Here is a 16,231-nt window from a genome sequence, read left to right as displayed (position 1 = left end):
TGCACTTCTTTGCTTCATCCATCTTATCTAATTGGGTGGCTGTATGGGCCACATGTGGGGCAGGCTCTGAATGGTTGTTCCTTCTGCCTCTGTTCTAAACTTTGCCTCCCTATTTCCTCTCAAGGGTAATCTGGTTCCCCTTTTAAAGAAGGAGTGAGGCATTAGCATTTTGTTCATCCTTCTTGAGTTTCATGTGTTCTGTGCATCTAGGGTAATTCAACATTTGGGCTATTAGCCACTTATCAATGAGTGCATACCATGTGTGTTTTTTCTGTGATTGGGTTACCTCACTCAGGATGATATTTTCCAGTTCCATCCATTTGCCTATGAATTTCAAAGTCATTTTTTTGATAGCTAAGTAATATTCCATTGTGTAGATGTACCACATCTTCTGTATCTGGGTTCTTTCCAGCTTCTGGCTATTATAAATAAGGCTGCTATAAACATAGTGGAGAAGTGCTGATCTTTTAACAGTGCCATACACATTAAATAATTTAATTCTTTCTCAGCATTCAGTATAGATTTTGCAGTTCAAAATTCAGAAAGTACAGATCATTGTATAGGACACATATCAGTTTTTAGAAGGCCAGGACTACTTTGAAGCCATGTCCTCAGCATAGCACCTAAGCATTTTGGCAATGCATGAGCTGGGCAGATGGGCACCCTGGTTTCTTACCACAGGTCTGAAAATATTACAAGCCAGGCTTGGTGCCAGAATACTTTAGGCTTTCAGGGGCCCCTTGAACCCAGGAGACACACACAAGAGCAAGTCACCTCTCTGGTTCTTCCAGAGAACACCAAGCAAATCATCTCAAGTCATATGTAAAGGAGATTTGTGTTCTTTATGGAGGTCAGATAAGTCTTTTAAATGTGGTGAATTTTTCCATGTCGATCAGTCATATATTTAACTCCAGAGTGCTAAATTCAACTTGATTATTTGTTCTCTTAACAAATAAGTGATCTCATTTACTGCTGTGAAGAATGGAGTAATATGCATAGCAATAGAATATTAAAATTGGTGATAAAAAGCTTTATAAGATAATTTCTCCCCTGCAAATATTTGGAGGTATCTAATATGGTAATTTGAACCAAGCTCACAGTGGTTGATAAAATAAATTAACATAATAATACTACAGTTCTACTAACAACTTCAATTGGAACCCATCTTACTTTAAAATATTCACATTTGTGACATTATCTGAAAGAATGGTTTTTATGCATTATATACATACAAACATACATATATACATACATACATACATATATAATTTTATCAGTGACAGGGAAGGAGAGGAAAACAAAGCTAGTATAAAAATATCTGCAGTTACCACTAAAAACTGTCACTTCTATTATATCTGAGTTCGCTTTTTAACTTTGCAATTGCTTTCATATTCTAAAACATATATTTATATACTTGAACATAAAATTGGTGAAGCAGAATCCATTCAAAAAAGCACGACCATAATCCAGGCCTAGTGGCACATGCCTATAATCCCAGAACATAAGAGACTAGAGCAGTAAGAGCCTAAGCTCAAGGCTAACCTTCAGTGAAATTTCAGAATAAACAATAGGCAAAAATTGAAATGAGCAAGCAAACAAAAATCAATTAAAATAATATTAAAGATTTATAAATCCTGATTTATTATGTTTTATTTCATCAAGCTAATCAGCAAAGAATGGCACTAAAGTGTCCCAAATTTAAACATAACAGCAGTTTATTATACAAAAAAATAAATATTATAAAATATAACATGTATAAACTCATATAAATTTGTATATTGTTTTTGTTTGTTTTCAAAAGCTATCCTAGTCACAGTATTTTATGAACAAATATAAACCACATAATCTGAATAGAAAGCTTGAATACTATAAAGCCTTTTTGTCTGAGAAAAATCCAAATTAAGTTACATGTTTCTCAAAAACCTTGGGATTCTGGAAAATATATTTCATTTTATAGATAGGGAACCTGACATCGATCATTAGAGATTATGTTCACTAACACATAAAATCAATGAAAGGAGGACAGGAATTTAGATCTGACTGCCATTCCACTGATTAACTGAAACTTTTAGTCCTGCATTTGTGGACAAGTTGAAGCAACAAACTAACACAGAAATTAAAACCAGTTAAACGGGATAGGTTTGCAGGCAATACACCAACAATTCAGTATAATAATACCCAACAGCCAAATTGCTTTCTGTGTTTGGTATACTGTCTAGCTATTCATTATCCCACACATTGTTAGTGGGTGGTGGGTTTGTATTATTAATGCTGTACGCTCAGAACTAGGACTGTAAGGAACATAAAGCCAAATAAGAAATGTACAGCAGTAAAGGCCTGATATCTTCTTTTAACTAAACCTCAACAGGAAAATGAGACAAAAAGCAGCATGTCAGAATGCTGACCACGTCTATTGGCCCCTATTATTCCCACTAACCCTTTCCACACCTGGACTACATTTCTATAAATGACTGACAAGATTGAAGGAAAACTAAAATGCTATTCAGTTCACCCAATTTCCTTCAGAGTGTCCAACATCCAAATATTTCCTAGAATACACTTATGTGTGTGTGTACGTATACACACATACATATATTTTTATTAATGATATTTTTATTTAATATATTATTTTATTATTATATTGATTGTTTTTTATTAATGATATTTTCTTTATCAACATTTCAAATGTTATCCCTTTCCTGGTTCCCCCTCCAGAAACCCCTTATCCCATCCCCCCAACTCTGCTTCTATGAGGGTGCTCCCACTCCCTCCCACCTCCCTGAAAATTAAGAGGAACTCAGAGCTATCATGTCCTGCTCACAGCTTACCCCTTTGCCCACATTCATGAAGTAAAAGCAGCAGATTTAAAAGAAACCATGAAAATATAAAAAGATCCCCGGGCATATGTTAGTTGCTAAGAACAACAAAATACTGAAACAAACTTTCAAAATCAGTTATCTCAAGGGCATAACATTGGCTAACTAAAATTTATTTAACATTCCTCTTGTAAGTTGAAAACATTCCTGCTCCTTATCACTTTCTCTTTGACTAGGCAGAACACATTCCTTCTTCCAAATGAATAAATTTCTCCTTTCCTTGGAGCTTAGCTGTCTCCCTGGCAAAGCATCATATAGAACAGCTGTTCTATTACCAGAATAAAAGCAACCCCATCTGATCTAATTGCAAAACATATGGGCAGATTGAAACCAAACTTCTAGGGTGCAGTGTGCCTTTAAGGGGAAAAAATATCAGACTTCTATTAGTAAAGGACAGTAGAAAAATGCCATGAACTCAAATATTGTTCAGTTTAAACAGTGTCTATATAAATAAAGTTTAATTTTTCTTATTTTAAATTTTATTATGTATTTTGAAAATGCAAATAAAAAAGTACACACCAAAATTAACCCGACCTTAAATTCTAACTCAATGAACTTCTATAGAGTTAGAATAGTATTGGGAATGGAAGCTCTGGAGCTTTATCCTGGATTTTACAGTCTCACTACCAAATATATTTTTATGCATTTATCTGTCAAAAATGAAAAATACATGACAAAATTAGAATTAGAAAAACAATTACCTTTATATCCTCTTTCACAATTTATGTTCATTGCCTGCATTCAATCTTTCCCCATCCCCTAATATACTATTTAGTCATTCTTGTCTTCTTTTCTATATTTTATACTGTACCCACATGCACATTGCTTAGACATTTACATATATTATTGGCTAGATTCTAGAGATGAAGAAGAACATGTTTTACTTTTCTTTCTGAGATTTTGTGACCTCACTTAAAAGCATAGATTCTAAGTCCATTCATTTTCCTGCAAATCTTTGATTTCACTTTTCAGCTGAATAGTAGTCCATAGATATAGGAAATTTTTTTAGCCAGTCATTTGTTGATTGACCAAAGGTTGATTACTACCATGAATAAAGCAGCAATGAACATGAGGATGCAAATATCTTTGTGTGGAATGTCAATTCTCTGAGTATATGCCCAGGAATGAAATAGAGTATGGCTGTTCTATTTCAAAGTTTTTGAGAAATCTTCAAACTAATTTTCACAATGGTTGTATTAGTTTTCATTCCAACCACTGGTGAATAAAATTTCTGTGTCCCTACATCCTGTCCAATATTTGTTGTCATATTTATTTATGAGATCCATTCTGACAAGGATGAGGTGGTATTTCAAAATAGCTCAATTTCCCAATGGCTAGGGACATTGAACATTTTAAAAATAGTTATTGGCCATTTTTATTTCTACTTTTTAAAGTATATATTTTCATTTGTTCATTTGTTGATTGGCAGTTTTATTTTCTTAGAACTTAATCTCAGTAATTCTTTGTAAAGTCTAGATTTTAGCCCCTTGTCTGAAGTGCAGCTGGTAAAACTCTTTCTCCAATTATGTGGGCTGTTTGCTCTACTGTTTCCTTTGCTGTACAGAAACTATTAATTTTCACAAGACCCCCGTCTATTGGCACTTGAAGTTAGTTCCTGTCATATTAGTGTTCTATTAAAATGTTCTTTCCTACCCCTATATCTCAAAAGGTATCCCTTATGTTTACTTCTAGAAGCTGCAGTATTTCAGGTTTTAAATTAAAGTCTTTGGTCCATTTTTAATTGATTTTTATAGAAGGCGAAAGATAAGAATCAAATCCCCTCTTCTCTTCAGGTACATTAAAATTAACTTTAAAGTATTTGTTTCAAATCCTTTAGACTAGGTAAAATGGAAAAAAGACACAATATCCTATGTTCAGTTTTTATCAATCACTGAAGTTAATCTTTCCTAAAGAAAAAATACATTTAATCTATCATCTCTGCCTGCCTAAATCTTGTAGATTTGTCAAGCCTCAGGAGGTTTCCTATTTCAGACAGCATCTTCTACAGCTTTCTTCAGAATGGCATCTCCCTGACACTGAGCAAGTATCTCAGACGCACATCAAACTTGCTCAGCCAATTACATGACTCTGTGTCACATCATCTGACTTAACCTCATGTAAAGAGAGATTTACCATGCTTATCACAACTTTTGACCATTGTTTTTATTTTATAGTTATCTTATGACTATAAAATAAAAATTGGATCTAGTGAATAAAAAAACCTGGAAATTTCATCAAAATATCAAAAGATTTAAATTTTACCCATAATTTTATTCCTTGGATTATTTTGGTAGATTTTTTCCTATGTATTTTGCTCCTTATTGAAAGGCTTTTAATGACTACAATAATTCAGAAAGCAGTATAATTTATTTACCATAAAAGTTAGAGTAGGAAAATTCTGTTTTAAATCTCTATTAAGAGAATGTACCCATTATATAAACCAGTTGAGAATATAGATGATTGGTGTGTAACTTGTGTATGAGAGTGAAAATGAGGACTGAAGGTTGGTGACTACATGCGTAGACCTACCTGAATTCTCTTATTTTAGTGTTGGCTCCCAAACACATCTGAGGAAGTATAAGTACCCACATAACACAGTTTATAAGTCAAAGTTCTCATCTCATTTTATAAATAAAATTATTTGTCCAAATCATGAGATTAGTAAAATGACCACAAAGCCCATATGTTATATACAAGAACTCAGCTTTCTAACTTGGCAATTCTTTCTCCCCAAAATATCAGAGTCTCAACTGCCTATTTGGTTTTTCTTTTAGCTAAGAAAAATAGAAAGGACAAAGTTATGTAATAAAATTGAATAATTAGTGTAATATATAAGTTCTCAGAATTGCACATGCTCTATTGATTTGAGAAAAAGAGAAAAGCTAGAGGGAAGTTCATTTTAAGAGAGAAGGTCATGATTGTATTGTATTCCTCAAGAACATACTGCATGCCTACTCTAAGTACCAACCACTCTTTCTTCATTCATTTGGTCGCTAAATACTGAAAATCTATTTGGGGATATTCAATGGCAATATAAATGTAAATTACTTCTTTAAAAATCACACATATTTATTTTATGAATAGGTACTATGGCAAGTGTGTGGGAGGTAAGAGAACAACTGGGGGAGTCTATTCTCTCCTTCTCTTGTTATATTTATTACTGGAGAGGTAGATGTGCTGTGTGAGCATGCTTACAAATGAGAGAGCACTTACATACACATGTGGAGTCAGAGAACAACCTACGAAAGACAGTACTCTCTTTCTGCCATGTGGGTTCAAGGAAATGAACCCAAATTATTGTGTGGTGAGGGTCACCTTTACAGCTGAGTCATATCACTGGTCTCCTTTCTTCTGAAGCTTTCTGAGTCCCAGTTTGCCATCTATAAGGTGGGGATGATGACATTTAACTCCTTTATTGTTTAAGAAAAAATTATGTATATTTTAAAAGCCTGATAAGAAATTATCCATATAAGTACTCAGTTATATTTGTTGCCACAGTGTTAAATATTAGAGTAGAAAGGAAATGAAGTCTCTTTTCTATCGAGCAGAACTTTGTGTTTGGTGTAACACAACTGAAGAGGTAGATTAAGATAGTTTTAAACAGATTCTTACCATTCATATTCCTACATAACAATTTTAAGATAAAGAAGAGAAATTTATTTGAGTTTCCTAATCAAATACCATAGCTTAACTTGTTATTTCCCATACCATTTATCTTTAATTATGACTAGGTTCTTTTTATTACATTTCCCAGCTTCTGTCTAGGAAAGAAATGTAGACAATCCTAACCTCTAGTCACCTTCTTTCTGCTATTTAGATATGAGCAGTAAAATCAACCAAAGGATTAAACTCAGCAAATAAACTCCAAGGACAACAGCTAGAAAAAAAATGATCAAATGTGAAACCTATCAAATAACCAATAACAGAACAGTGGACAGAGACTAAGCCTTTTTACATTTATATAATACACAGAAATTAACCTCGAGGTAGATGAAAAGCTCTAGAAGATTCCAAGAGCACTTTGAAACCCATACTTGTTAATTATTAGAAGCATTCTGTTCACTATTAACTTTAATTGTATTTATGCAAGGAAATTTCTATCATTCAAAAGATCAAAACACTTGTTTCTCAACCCAGTTAAGCCTCATATACCAAAGCAGTATATAAAAAAATAGCCAATATTATTCATAACAGAAAAACGAAATTGCTCCTTAAAATACTTTATATTTTGTTGCTTAAAAAAAGTCACAGAAAAAAAGAGAGGTTTTCTTCTGCATAAACAGGATTCAATTCCAAATACCCTGATACCAAGACATCTTCAAGGACTTTTTGTTCATCTAGAAAGATCTCTTGGAAGAATCAGGCTTTGAGGAAGACAAAGTAGTAAATTGTTCACTAGAGAGGGTAATTCGGCTTCTTAAATAACAAGGAAAAGGGGTAGGGCTCAAGAATGAGACAGAGTAAGAGAAACACATGGAGGAGTTTGCACTGAACACATGAGCAAATAAAGATGGAAAGTAGAAGAGTTCTCAGATAATTACCTGTGGAAGAGTTGCATTACTAGAGAGATTATTTTGACATAAATTTATTGGATATATTTGAGCAAAAAATCTGATAGGTTACTACTTTTTAGCAAACATTTACTATGGATCCTTGCATAACTTTTATTTTATCACAATTAAAACAAAATCTCTTTTTAAAGTGGCAACTGCAGATGGTATAGATGTTTCTACTAATGAAACGGTAAACTAAAATCTATACTTTAAAAAGACCTAAATGTAGCTAAAGAAATACCTGTAATATAATGTTGAAATTAACAATAAAGATTTTTACATCTAAAGAAAACAAACAAAAAATCAAGACCAAGGCAAAAGGCATAAAATAAAGGTATATGTAATTAAAAATATCATCTAATGTTCTTTCAGCTAAACAAGATCCTCTATCTGTATTTGCTTCTTCTCTATGAAGTACCCTCAAGCAGTAATCTCCCTACCCATAATTTACCCATCAGTAAAAACAGCACTGTAATACTTCGCTCCATTCTGTTTTATAAGGATACCAGGACATCTGGGAGGATAATGCACATATGTTTAGAATGCTAAGATGAAAAGTAAGGCACTTTAATTTTATGAGTCTTTAGTTAAATCAAGATAAAAAGACCTCGTCAGATTATTTCAATGTGTACATTTTCAACTAGCCAGAAGGCTTCCTGGAGACTCTAAACTAATGTTATAGAGTTTATGCTATTCCAGAAACTAATCAAACTAAGGAATTTCTACCCAAAAGTACGCACTAAAGCCAGGAATAAGATACAGTAAATATAAGATGTCCTTATGACTAGACCTAAAGATAATTCATACAAATACATTCATCAAAGCAAAACAAACCCTAATCAAAAGGATGAGCTATAGTTTAATATCATAACCATAAACTATTATAAAATGAAATGTTAAAGGTGGATGAGCAGTATACAATACAGTAAACACCAAAGAGCATGGGGTCCCAGTATCCTTATTTATAAAATAGGATTGAAGTTATAGCTCAAAGGAGGAGTATGTACTAATCATATGCAAGGGCCTGAATTTAATGCCCAGCACCAGAAGAAAATGAAAATTATACTATATAACAATACCTCACTGTTCTACGAATAAATTATTTAATGTGTGTAAGACATTTTGTGCTAGAAGCACAGTATATTTGCAATTACTATAATAGTGATTCACAACCCTCAAACCTAATGCTAAATGGTAGAAGATTCAAAATCAAATATTTTTTCTGCTGGTCTTAGTAGCAAAAGATACCAAGATTTAGAACAGATACCAAAGAGAGTTTAAGTTTTATTAGCCTCAAGTGGACCTCTTAGAACAAGAGCATGGTGAAGTCCCCAATACTGGTAATCTTTTCATGGTGTTAACGTTTACTCTCCTGTCAATAAGGCAGGAGTGACACAGAACCCACTGGACTTTCATATTGTCTTCAGATAAGAAGGCTATGCAGGGTGTTCTCAGTATCCACCTGTCTTTTCACAAACACCCATGTTTTCCCTTTAACCTACTGCAGTTACTGGGAGGAAGAAGGGTAGGGAGAGCAGCTCAGTTTTAGGACCAAGCTACAACTGAACTAAGGAAGGGACAGGGTTTAGGATGGACACCCAAACTGCAGCTCTGATGAGCAATAACCCATAAAGTTTTGAACACTGTTCACAGACAAGCTCCCAGCTTTTAATATCAGTGGCCTAGAGCCGCTCTTTCAAGACATAAGAGCTGGACTTGAACCACCTAGTCCCCTTCCCAGGCAGACATAAAGAAATACTGACCACAGGATTCTTTTGTCCTCGTTTAGCAGAGTTGAGTTAGGACTTTGCTTCATCTTGCTTTTGCCAAATGCTCACAAACTAAGCTTGGGCTCAAGTGTTTTATAAGTATTGGCCAGCTGATGCAAGGTCTGGACCAAACAAATATTGAAGAAAATTATTAAGAATCCAGACACATTTCAGTTACTTACACTGACACAGAAGGATGGCTTAAGCCCACGATATAAGGCCAACCTAGGTAACATAGTGAAACCTTATCCAAGGTGCGGAAGGAAGTACTTGTAAGTATTTCAAGATTGGTAAAGAACCAGGTTGTCTGTCCTGCAATTTCTACCTTGAATACACTTCAATAAAGCCTGACTTGATCAAAGGCAAGGGTACTCATGATTCTTATCCCATTGAGTTGTTGATACTGAGCATGTTAATATGAATGTCCTCATAAGTCTGATTACTAGCTATTTTCCCAGCTTCACCAGGATGAAAAACTCTCCAATATATCTCTATACACATAGGTTTTTGATAAAAGACTTTGAACCCATCTTCTCTTTGGAACCTATACAGATTGTATTTTCATAAAATAAATGCTAGACAAAATAACTACATATAATAAGACTGGCTTACCATTAAAGACTATTGGGCAAAACACACACACACACACACACACACACACACACACACACACACAAAAAACCCAAACCAAACCAAACCAAAAAACAAAACAAAACAAAACAAAACAAAACCCAGCTTTTGGTCCAGCTAGGAGGATCCTACATTTCTAGAATGTTCTTGTCAAATGAACTCTAAGGGATTAGTTAGGCATGGTGGTACCTCCAACCATCCCCTTGGGGGTGGGTAGCAGTAAGAGGATTACAAGTTAGAGGTCAGCCTGAGCCACATAGCAAGTTCTAGGTCAGCCTGAGCTATATAGCTAGACCCTATCTTAAAAAAAAAAAAAAAGCAAATAAAACAAATCAAATAGAATCCATTTGTAATATTGCATTAATTCCTCATGCTATTAGAGATTTCAAACTAGATATTGAGGCTTGCTTAAATAAAGTACTTGGATCATAAGTAAACAATTAAGACTCCTTATAAGGTATAAATGTGCCTTGATTCATGCACATTTAATCATCACAGATCCTAAGAGCTGAAAGAGACCCTTGAGAACTAGTGTAAGCTATTATCCTTTCCCTTCCAAACTGTTTTAACATCCATAAATTTCTTCTTCCAGTGAGGTAAGAATAACCTGCCCTGACTTGTCCTTAGACTTGGTTTGTAGGAACACCCTGCAAGTCATTTGAACAACCTGGGTGGAGTACAATTTGAGCTGTAATAAACATCTGAATTTGACATAATCAATCTTAAAAGCATGGCAAAATTTTCAGATATTTTACAAAAATCACAAACATTTCTAAGTCCAGATAAAAGAACATTTATCTAACACATATCTTTTAAATAATAAGTTAAAATAGTCAGATATCTTGATGTATTCAGTGAGTCAACCACACAATTTGGCTGCAAGAAAAAAAATGCTATGCTTAGGGGACTAAATACAAAATCACTATTGTACCCAGAAAGAACAAGGTAACCACTCTCTCTGCTATGAGCTATGCTGGAGTATATCTAGAATATTGGGTTCAGCTCTGTTCTGTGTTTAGGGAAGTTACACAAAACTGAAAAGGTTCACAATAGAGGTGAACAAGATAGTGAAGAAATTTCACTATCACGTGAAAGTAAAGACGAATGAAGAAGCTGAAATTATTTGTACTCAGAGTACAACTTAATTCCCTATATCTGAAGATGTGCACTGAGAAAACAGACTTGTACATGTTTCCAAAGGCTACAATCCATTTAGTCAAATGTTAGCTAAAGCAGAGATGTTTCACCTAAGCTTATAAAAGTATTTCCTAAAATGTAGAGCCATGCTGGGCTTTAGTGGCTTCTAATATTCTATTAATCCACACAAAACAAACAAGGAAGCATTTGTCATTACCTTAGGGCCTTTCTGCTGATTATTACTCTCTAGTAAGATCACAGCATTTCCATCCACCCTTCATCCAACCAATCAGTATAGTGTTGTACCAGGTTTGTGAGAGGAAAGTGTCTGCTTGCTGGGTAATTAGTTTCAGTTTGCATATCAGTGTCCCTGTGTAAACAACAGGATCCCAACTGACTGGTAGGTAAGAGCTTTCAGCTAAATCTCTAGGAGGGAAATTTTTACTGATTCATATAGCGCTTTCCAAGACCTTTCCAATCAAATGATAAACGGTAACCAGTTCTCATAGAAATGTTGAAATAAAATTCTACAACCATCTTTCCCAATGGCAGGAAATCCAGCTTTGCAAGCCAAATCAGTTTTTTCAAATTCATATAGTAGTTTTTCCTCCTTTGAAGAGCTATACTTACTATCTAAAGTAGATTGGAGCCCATGCTATAATTAAAAAGTCCCAGTTGAATATATCACTGTAAGGCTAAAATTGCTTACCAGTAGACCACAAAGTCAGGCAAGCTACTGAGAACTAAACAATTCTGTGAATGAATTTACAGAAGACTATAAATTACACACTTTTTAAACAAAGGTAAAAGACCTCAGTTTGATATTCTGAAGTGTTTGCTACAGAAAGACAGCCATACAGATGTTAGCCTACAGAAATTATGAAAAAACATTTCAAATAATAAATATTCATAAACCAAGCTTGGTTTCACTTAAAATTTATTTGGTTCTAAGTAACAATTTGTTATCAAACTATCAGAGAATATAATAAATACATGATGGATTTAACAAGAATACATTCTTCTCTGTGCTTTTCAAAGCAATCTATGTATGTATGTATGAATTAGGAACTGGTTAAATGAATTAATAAGGAATTGGTTAAACAAGTCTACTTTCTGTGTGTATATTTACAATGAAAAATACTATTGGAAGGAATACAGTAGATGGAAGGTACTAACATGAAAATAACTAAGTTTGATGTTACACAGTTAAGTGGTACATCAAGATGAAACTATATATATGGATATATAATTCCATTTTAATTTTACAAATTATTAATTACTTAAGCTTTGGTGGTGATTGGTGATTATTCACACTAAAGAAGTCTCTACCCCTGAGCCCTAAAATTATTTTAAAATATTTTTGTATTGATATACATCCAGAAAAAAATGTTATAAGATGGAGCAAACTACTATTAGGAGTAACCTCTAGGTCCTCTAGGAACCAGAACTAGAGAGCCGTGAAGGAGTGACTGTTGTCCTTTTCTTGTAGGCTTCTGATTATCTCTTTTGGCAGTAAGGATTATCTTTGTGTTCTTAATATGTCAAACATGAAGTGACATTAATTGTATGTTCATTTATCAGATACTAACAAAAGGAAGCAACTGCTAGTTAAATAATATATGCTTAAAAACTCACAATTTCTAACTCATCCATTTTCTATTTACTAAAACAATGTTTAAAAGTCACAATACTTGGCTTCTTGATATTTTTCTAATCAGAAAACAGAGCTGGTCATAAATAAAACACAACACACACAGGTGGTGCTTATCAAGCACAGAAACTATTCTAAGCACTAGTTAGGTATGCATTGACTTGGTGAATTTTTTTCTTTCCTCTCCTAACCGCTCTCGACTGTTTTTCTTTCTTTCTTGATAAAGTCTTGTTACGTAGTCCAGGTTGCCTTAAATGTAGTATGTAGCCAAGACTGGCCTTGAACTCCTGCTCCTCTTGTCCTTGCTTCTTCAATACATCAATAATATAAACATTCAGTCCATTTTATATAATTTGCACAGCAAACCTATAAGGACTATGATAACCTTCATCTTGAGGTTGAAGAAAGTGAGAACACAAGGTCCTGCCCACACAAAGTGGGGCAATAAGCTGGAATTCAAACCTAAAAAATGGACTCTAGAGTCTACACTTAGATACTAGTCTAACCTTTAGTAACATGTCAATCTCTATAAAAAGCTAAAAAAGCACCAAAGGTTTAAAAAAATAGCTAGTTAGTACGTTCCTTGAAGTTAAAAGAGATCCAAATGTGGCTTTTGGGGGTGAATAATCCGCATTCCTACTTATGCCTTTGCCAAGCTCCAACACACGATTCAAGACTTAGCCATCTGGGAAAATCCTCTACCAACTCAACTGTAGTCCAAAGTCCATACCTGACTCCACAGTAAACCACTGAGCCTAAGAATTAGGTCAACGATCAGATCAAGCTAGACAAGTAAGTGCTCTGGGCAAATCTCCACCCCAATGCAAAGCAAAAGATCTCAGAAACTTGCAGAATTTCTTAAAGAGGTAGGCCTTATTGGTTGAGCTCTTGGCCTACTTAAGATGCAAGAGGGTGAAAGAATATCTTAACTATGAACACTTTTACCAAGAGCTACATTTCCTATTGTGAGCTCAGGCACAAATTGGCATGTCAGCATCAGCGGTAAGGAATATCCTCGTTTTAAAAAGGGCAAAAATGGGCATCCCTGCTTAAATGGCATTTGCCCAAGCACTGACCTTAGAATGGAGACAGAATGAAGTGGTGCAAGGAAGGGATTTAACCTAATTTATAAACTTGCTCAACCTAGATACACACCTGTCCCAAATGACCTATCAAGTCTACTTATTTGCAGAGAAAACACCGACTACAATGACGTTTTTATTTTTAATTTCAGGCCTGAAGTGGCATGTTTGTGAGCAAAACATATTCTTTATCTTTCCAACACACACACACACACACACACACACACACACACACACACACACACACACACACACACACGACACCAGCATCTATTAACTATTAAAGAAACAAGGAAACTAGAGCTTTGAGAGAATCCCTTAAAGGTTTTTACCTAGGCATTGATAAAGCACCGCTCTAGCTTTCAAACTTTTCCCCAAATATCTCAGGTGGGGTGGCCTTCTGGGCTGATCCAATACAAAAGTTTGTGCCCATTCCTGGACTCTGACAAAGGCCAGAGAACCCTGTTTTTGGAAGAGTCCCTAATCTTCCACATAGCAGCAGCTCCCTCTGGATGGAGCACAACACTGGGTTGGGGGACAAAAGACTTTCTAGATTTGGAGGGATTGGGGGTTTACCCTAGCTGGAGCTTGGATCTTCCCTTGGGAAGCTCTTGAGTAACAAGAGGCCAGGGTGACTAGGCTGGTGTGTAAATAGGCAGTGCCTGGGAAAGGTCCAGAAGACTAGGAAGCGCCGAGACTCACCTGGGGGAGGAGGAGTAGGGGCTTCGGTGACAGGTGCGGTGGGCGGGACTCTGCTGCTGTTTCTGCCACGGTCCAGGGACTCGGCAGTCGGGGTCCCCGGAGTGCTGGAAGCCTGAGCGGTGGTGACTACAGAGGTGGTCGGCGCCTGGCCAGCTGTGCTCGCAAGAGTGGTGGGCGCGGGTCTGGAGGGCAGTGGTTCGGTGGTGGGAGTGTGTCCGTCCTCCGAAGGGGTGGCGGACGACAGGTCCACAACCGGGAAGAGGGTGGCAGCGGGTTGTGCGCTGGTGCGGACAGGGATGGTTTCCGGGGAGCCGGCTGACGGGGTCGCAGCCCCGGGTCTGTGGACTGTGGTGCGCGGGGGGCCGGTCCGCGGGGCCTGCGCCGTGGGAGCCGCGGCCTTAGAGAAAGGGCTGCTGGCCTGTTCCCGAAGCCCAGGGCTGGGCGACGCGACCACCTGCCCCTCGGCCCCGCCGCCACCGGTGACATTCCCTGCCGAGGCTGCTGAAGCGGCTGCGGCTGCCGCGCAGCAAAACAGGGCGAGGCCGCCCAGGCTCGGCAGGCTCCTCATGGCGCGCTCGGCTCCGCCATTCATTCATTCATTCATCCAGTTGATCGGTCAGTCATCTTCTTTTCCCTGCCGTCCGCCCAAGGAAAGCTTTGCCGCCGCTGCCGCCACCAAGAGCACCATCGCCACCTCCCTCTGACAGGCGGCCGGCCCTGCGGGCGGGCCTCAACGCGGAGGGAGCGACCGGGAGGAGCGCGCACTGCCCGCCCTCCTCGATAGGCAGCGGAGCCCAACCAATCGGAAGTCGCGTATACTCACGTGACCCGCCCGCTTCCCGGCCTCTTTGTAATGGCACAAACCAATCAGAGGAATCAGGGGGAAGAAGGCGGGACGTCGGGAGGCGCGAGAGGTTTTGGAGCCGGCTGGGTTCGCCGCGGCTCCGGCTTTGTCTACCCACAGAGCGGGGCGCGGGCCTTGGGCACCCAACGCCGCCGTGCAGACAAAGGACACGGCCCGCGCGGCCGACTCTGGGCCAGATTAGCTGTTTCACTGGGATGCGAGCTGGACTCCGGGCGGGGGTCCCCTGTGGGCAGCATCTCCGCCCTTTTGAACAATGGGGGCACCGGAGCCGCACCCGGACTCAGGCGGGGAGTGTGTTTCATCCCTGGGATGGGCGAGGGTGGTGGCAGCGATAATGTAGATGGAGCTGGGCTCTCACTGTGTTGTTCAAGACAGCTGACCTCGGGCCTGCGGGGTCAGCGCTGACATCCCCATTTCAGAGATGGGGAAACCAAAACTCTTGCTGACAGCTTCAGCAAGCCAACCTCTGTGTCCCCGGTAAGCACCTGCTGATGGCCTGGCCCCGCACTAAGCCGGATGGGATGGCCTGGAGCCCAATCATAAGCACAAGAAGCAAGCTTCTGACCCAGAGGAGACAAACTGGCATACACACCTTATGCCCAGAACCTCGGAAAGATAGAATAGGACCAGGTTGGATTTCAGCTCCTTGTCTCTCTTGCTGAGTTGTGGCTCAAGCAATTTTCTTAACCACCTAAATAAATGGTGAGATGAGAGGGCACACCCCATCCCCCTCACAGAGTTGTGAAAATGAAATCATGAAGGGCTTAACCCAATGCTTGGCCCAACGTTGTAAACCGTCATTAATGCTAACCACTTGGGGTTGCACTATGTCAGGACAAGCCTAAGGTTGGAAAGCAGCCCACACCGCCCCTGAGTCCCCAGAGAGTCCTGCTTGTTGCCGGCACTGGGGTTGGGCTGATAACAGAGCTTAACCCTGGATGACATGAAACTCTGGAGGAAGTTGGA

At 38.0% G+C, this 16,231-nt stretch overlaps 1 protein-coding gene across 1 annotated transcript in view; it reads right to left on the bottom strand.

Moving 5' to 3' along the window:
* Megf9 (multiple EGF like domains 9) overlaps positions 1–15,170 on the bottom strand; it is a 101,503-nt gene extending 86,333 nt beyond the window's left edge. The window contains exon 1 of the mRNA XM_032902829.1: positions 14,401–15,170. Within this exon, the coding sequence (XP_032758720.1) occupies positions 14,401–14,992 (592 nt within the window). The 5' untranslated portion in view covers positions 14,993–15,170. The remainder of the gene's footprint in view (positions 1–14,400) is intronic.
* Positions 15,171–16,231: the final 1,061 nt, after the last annotated feature.

This window comes from Rattus rattus, chromosome 1 (genome assembly GCF_011064425.1).
Source record: "Rattus rattus isolate New Zealand chromosome 1, Rrattus_CSIRO_v1, whole genome shotgun sequence".
In the NCBI taxonomy this organism is placed as follows: domain Eukaryota; kingdom Metazoa; phylum Chordata; class Mammalia; order Rodentia; family Muridae; genus Rattus; species Rattus rattus.
This window is presented reverse-complemented; position numbering and strand designations above follow the sequence as displayed.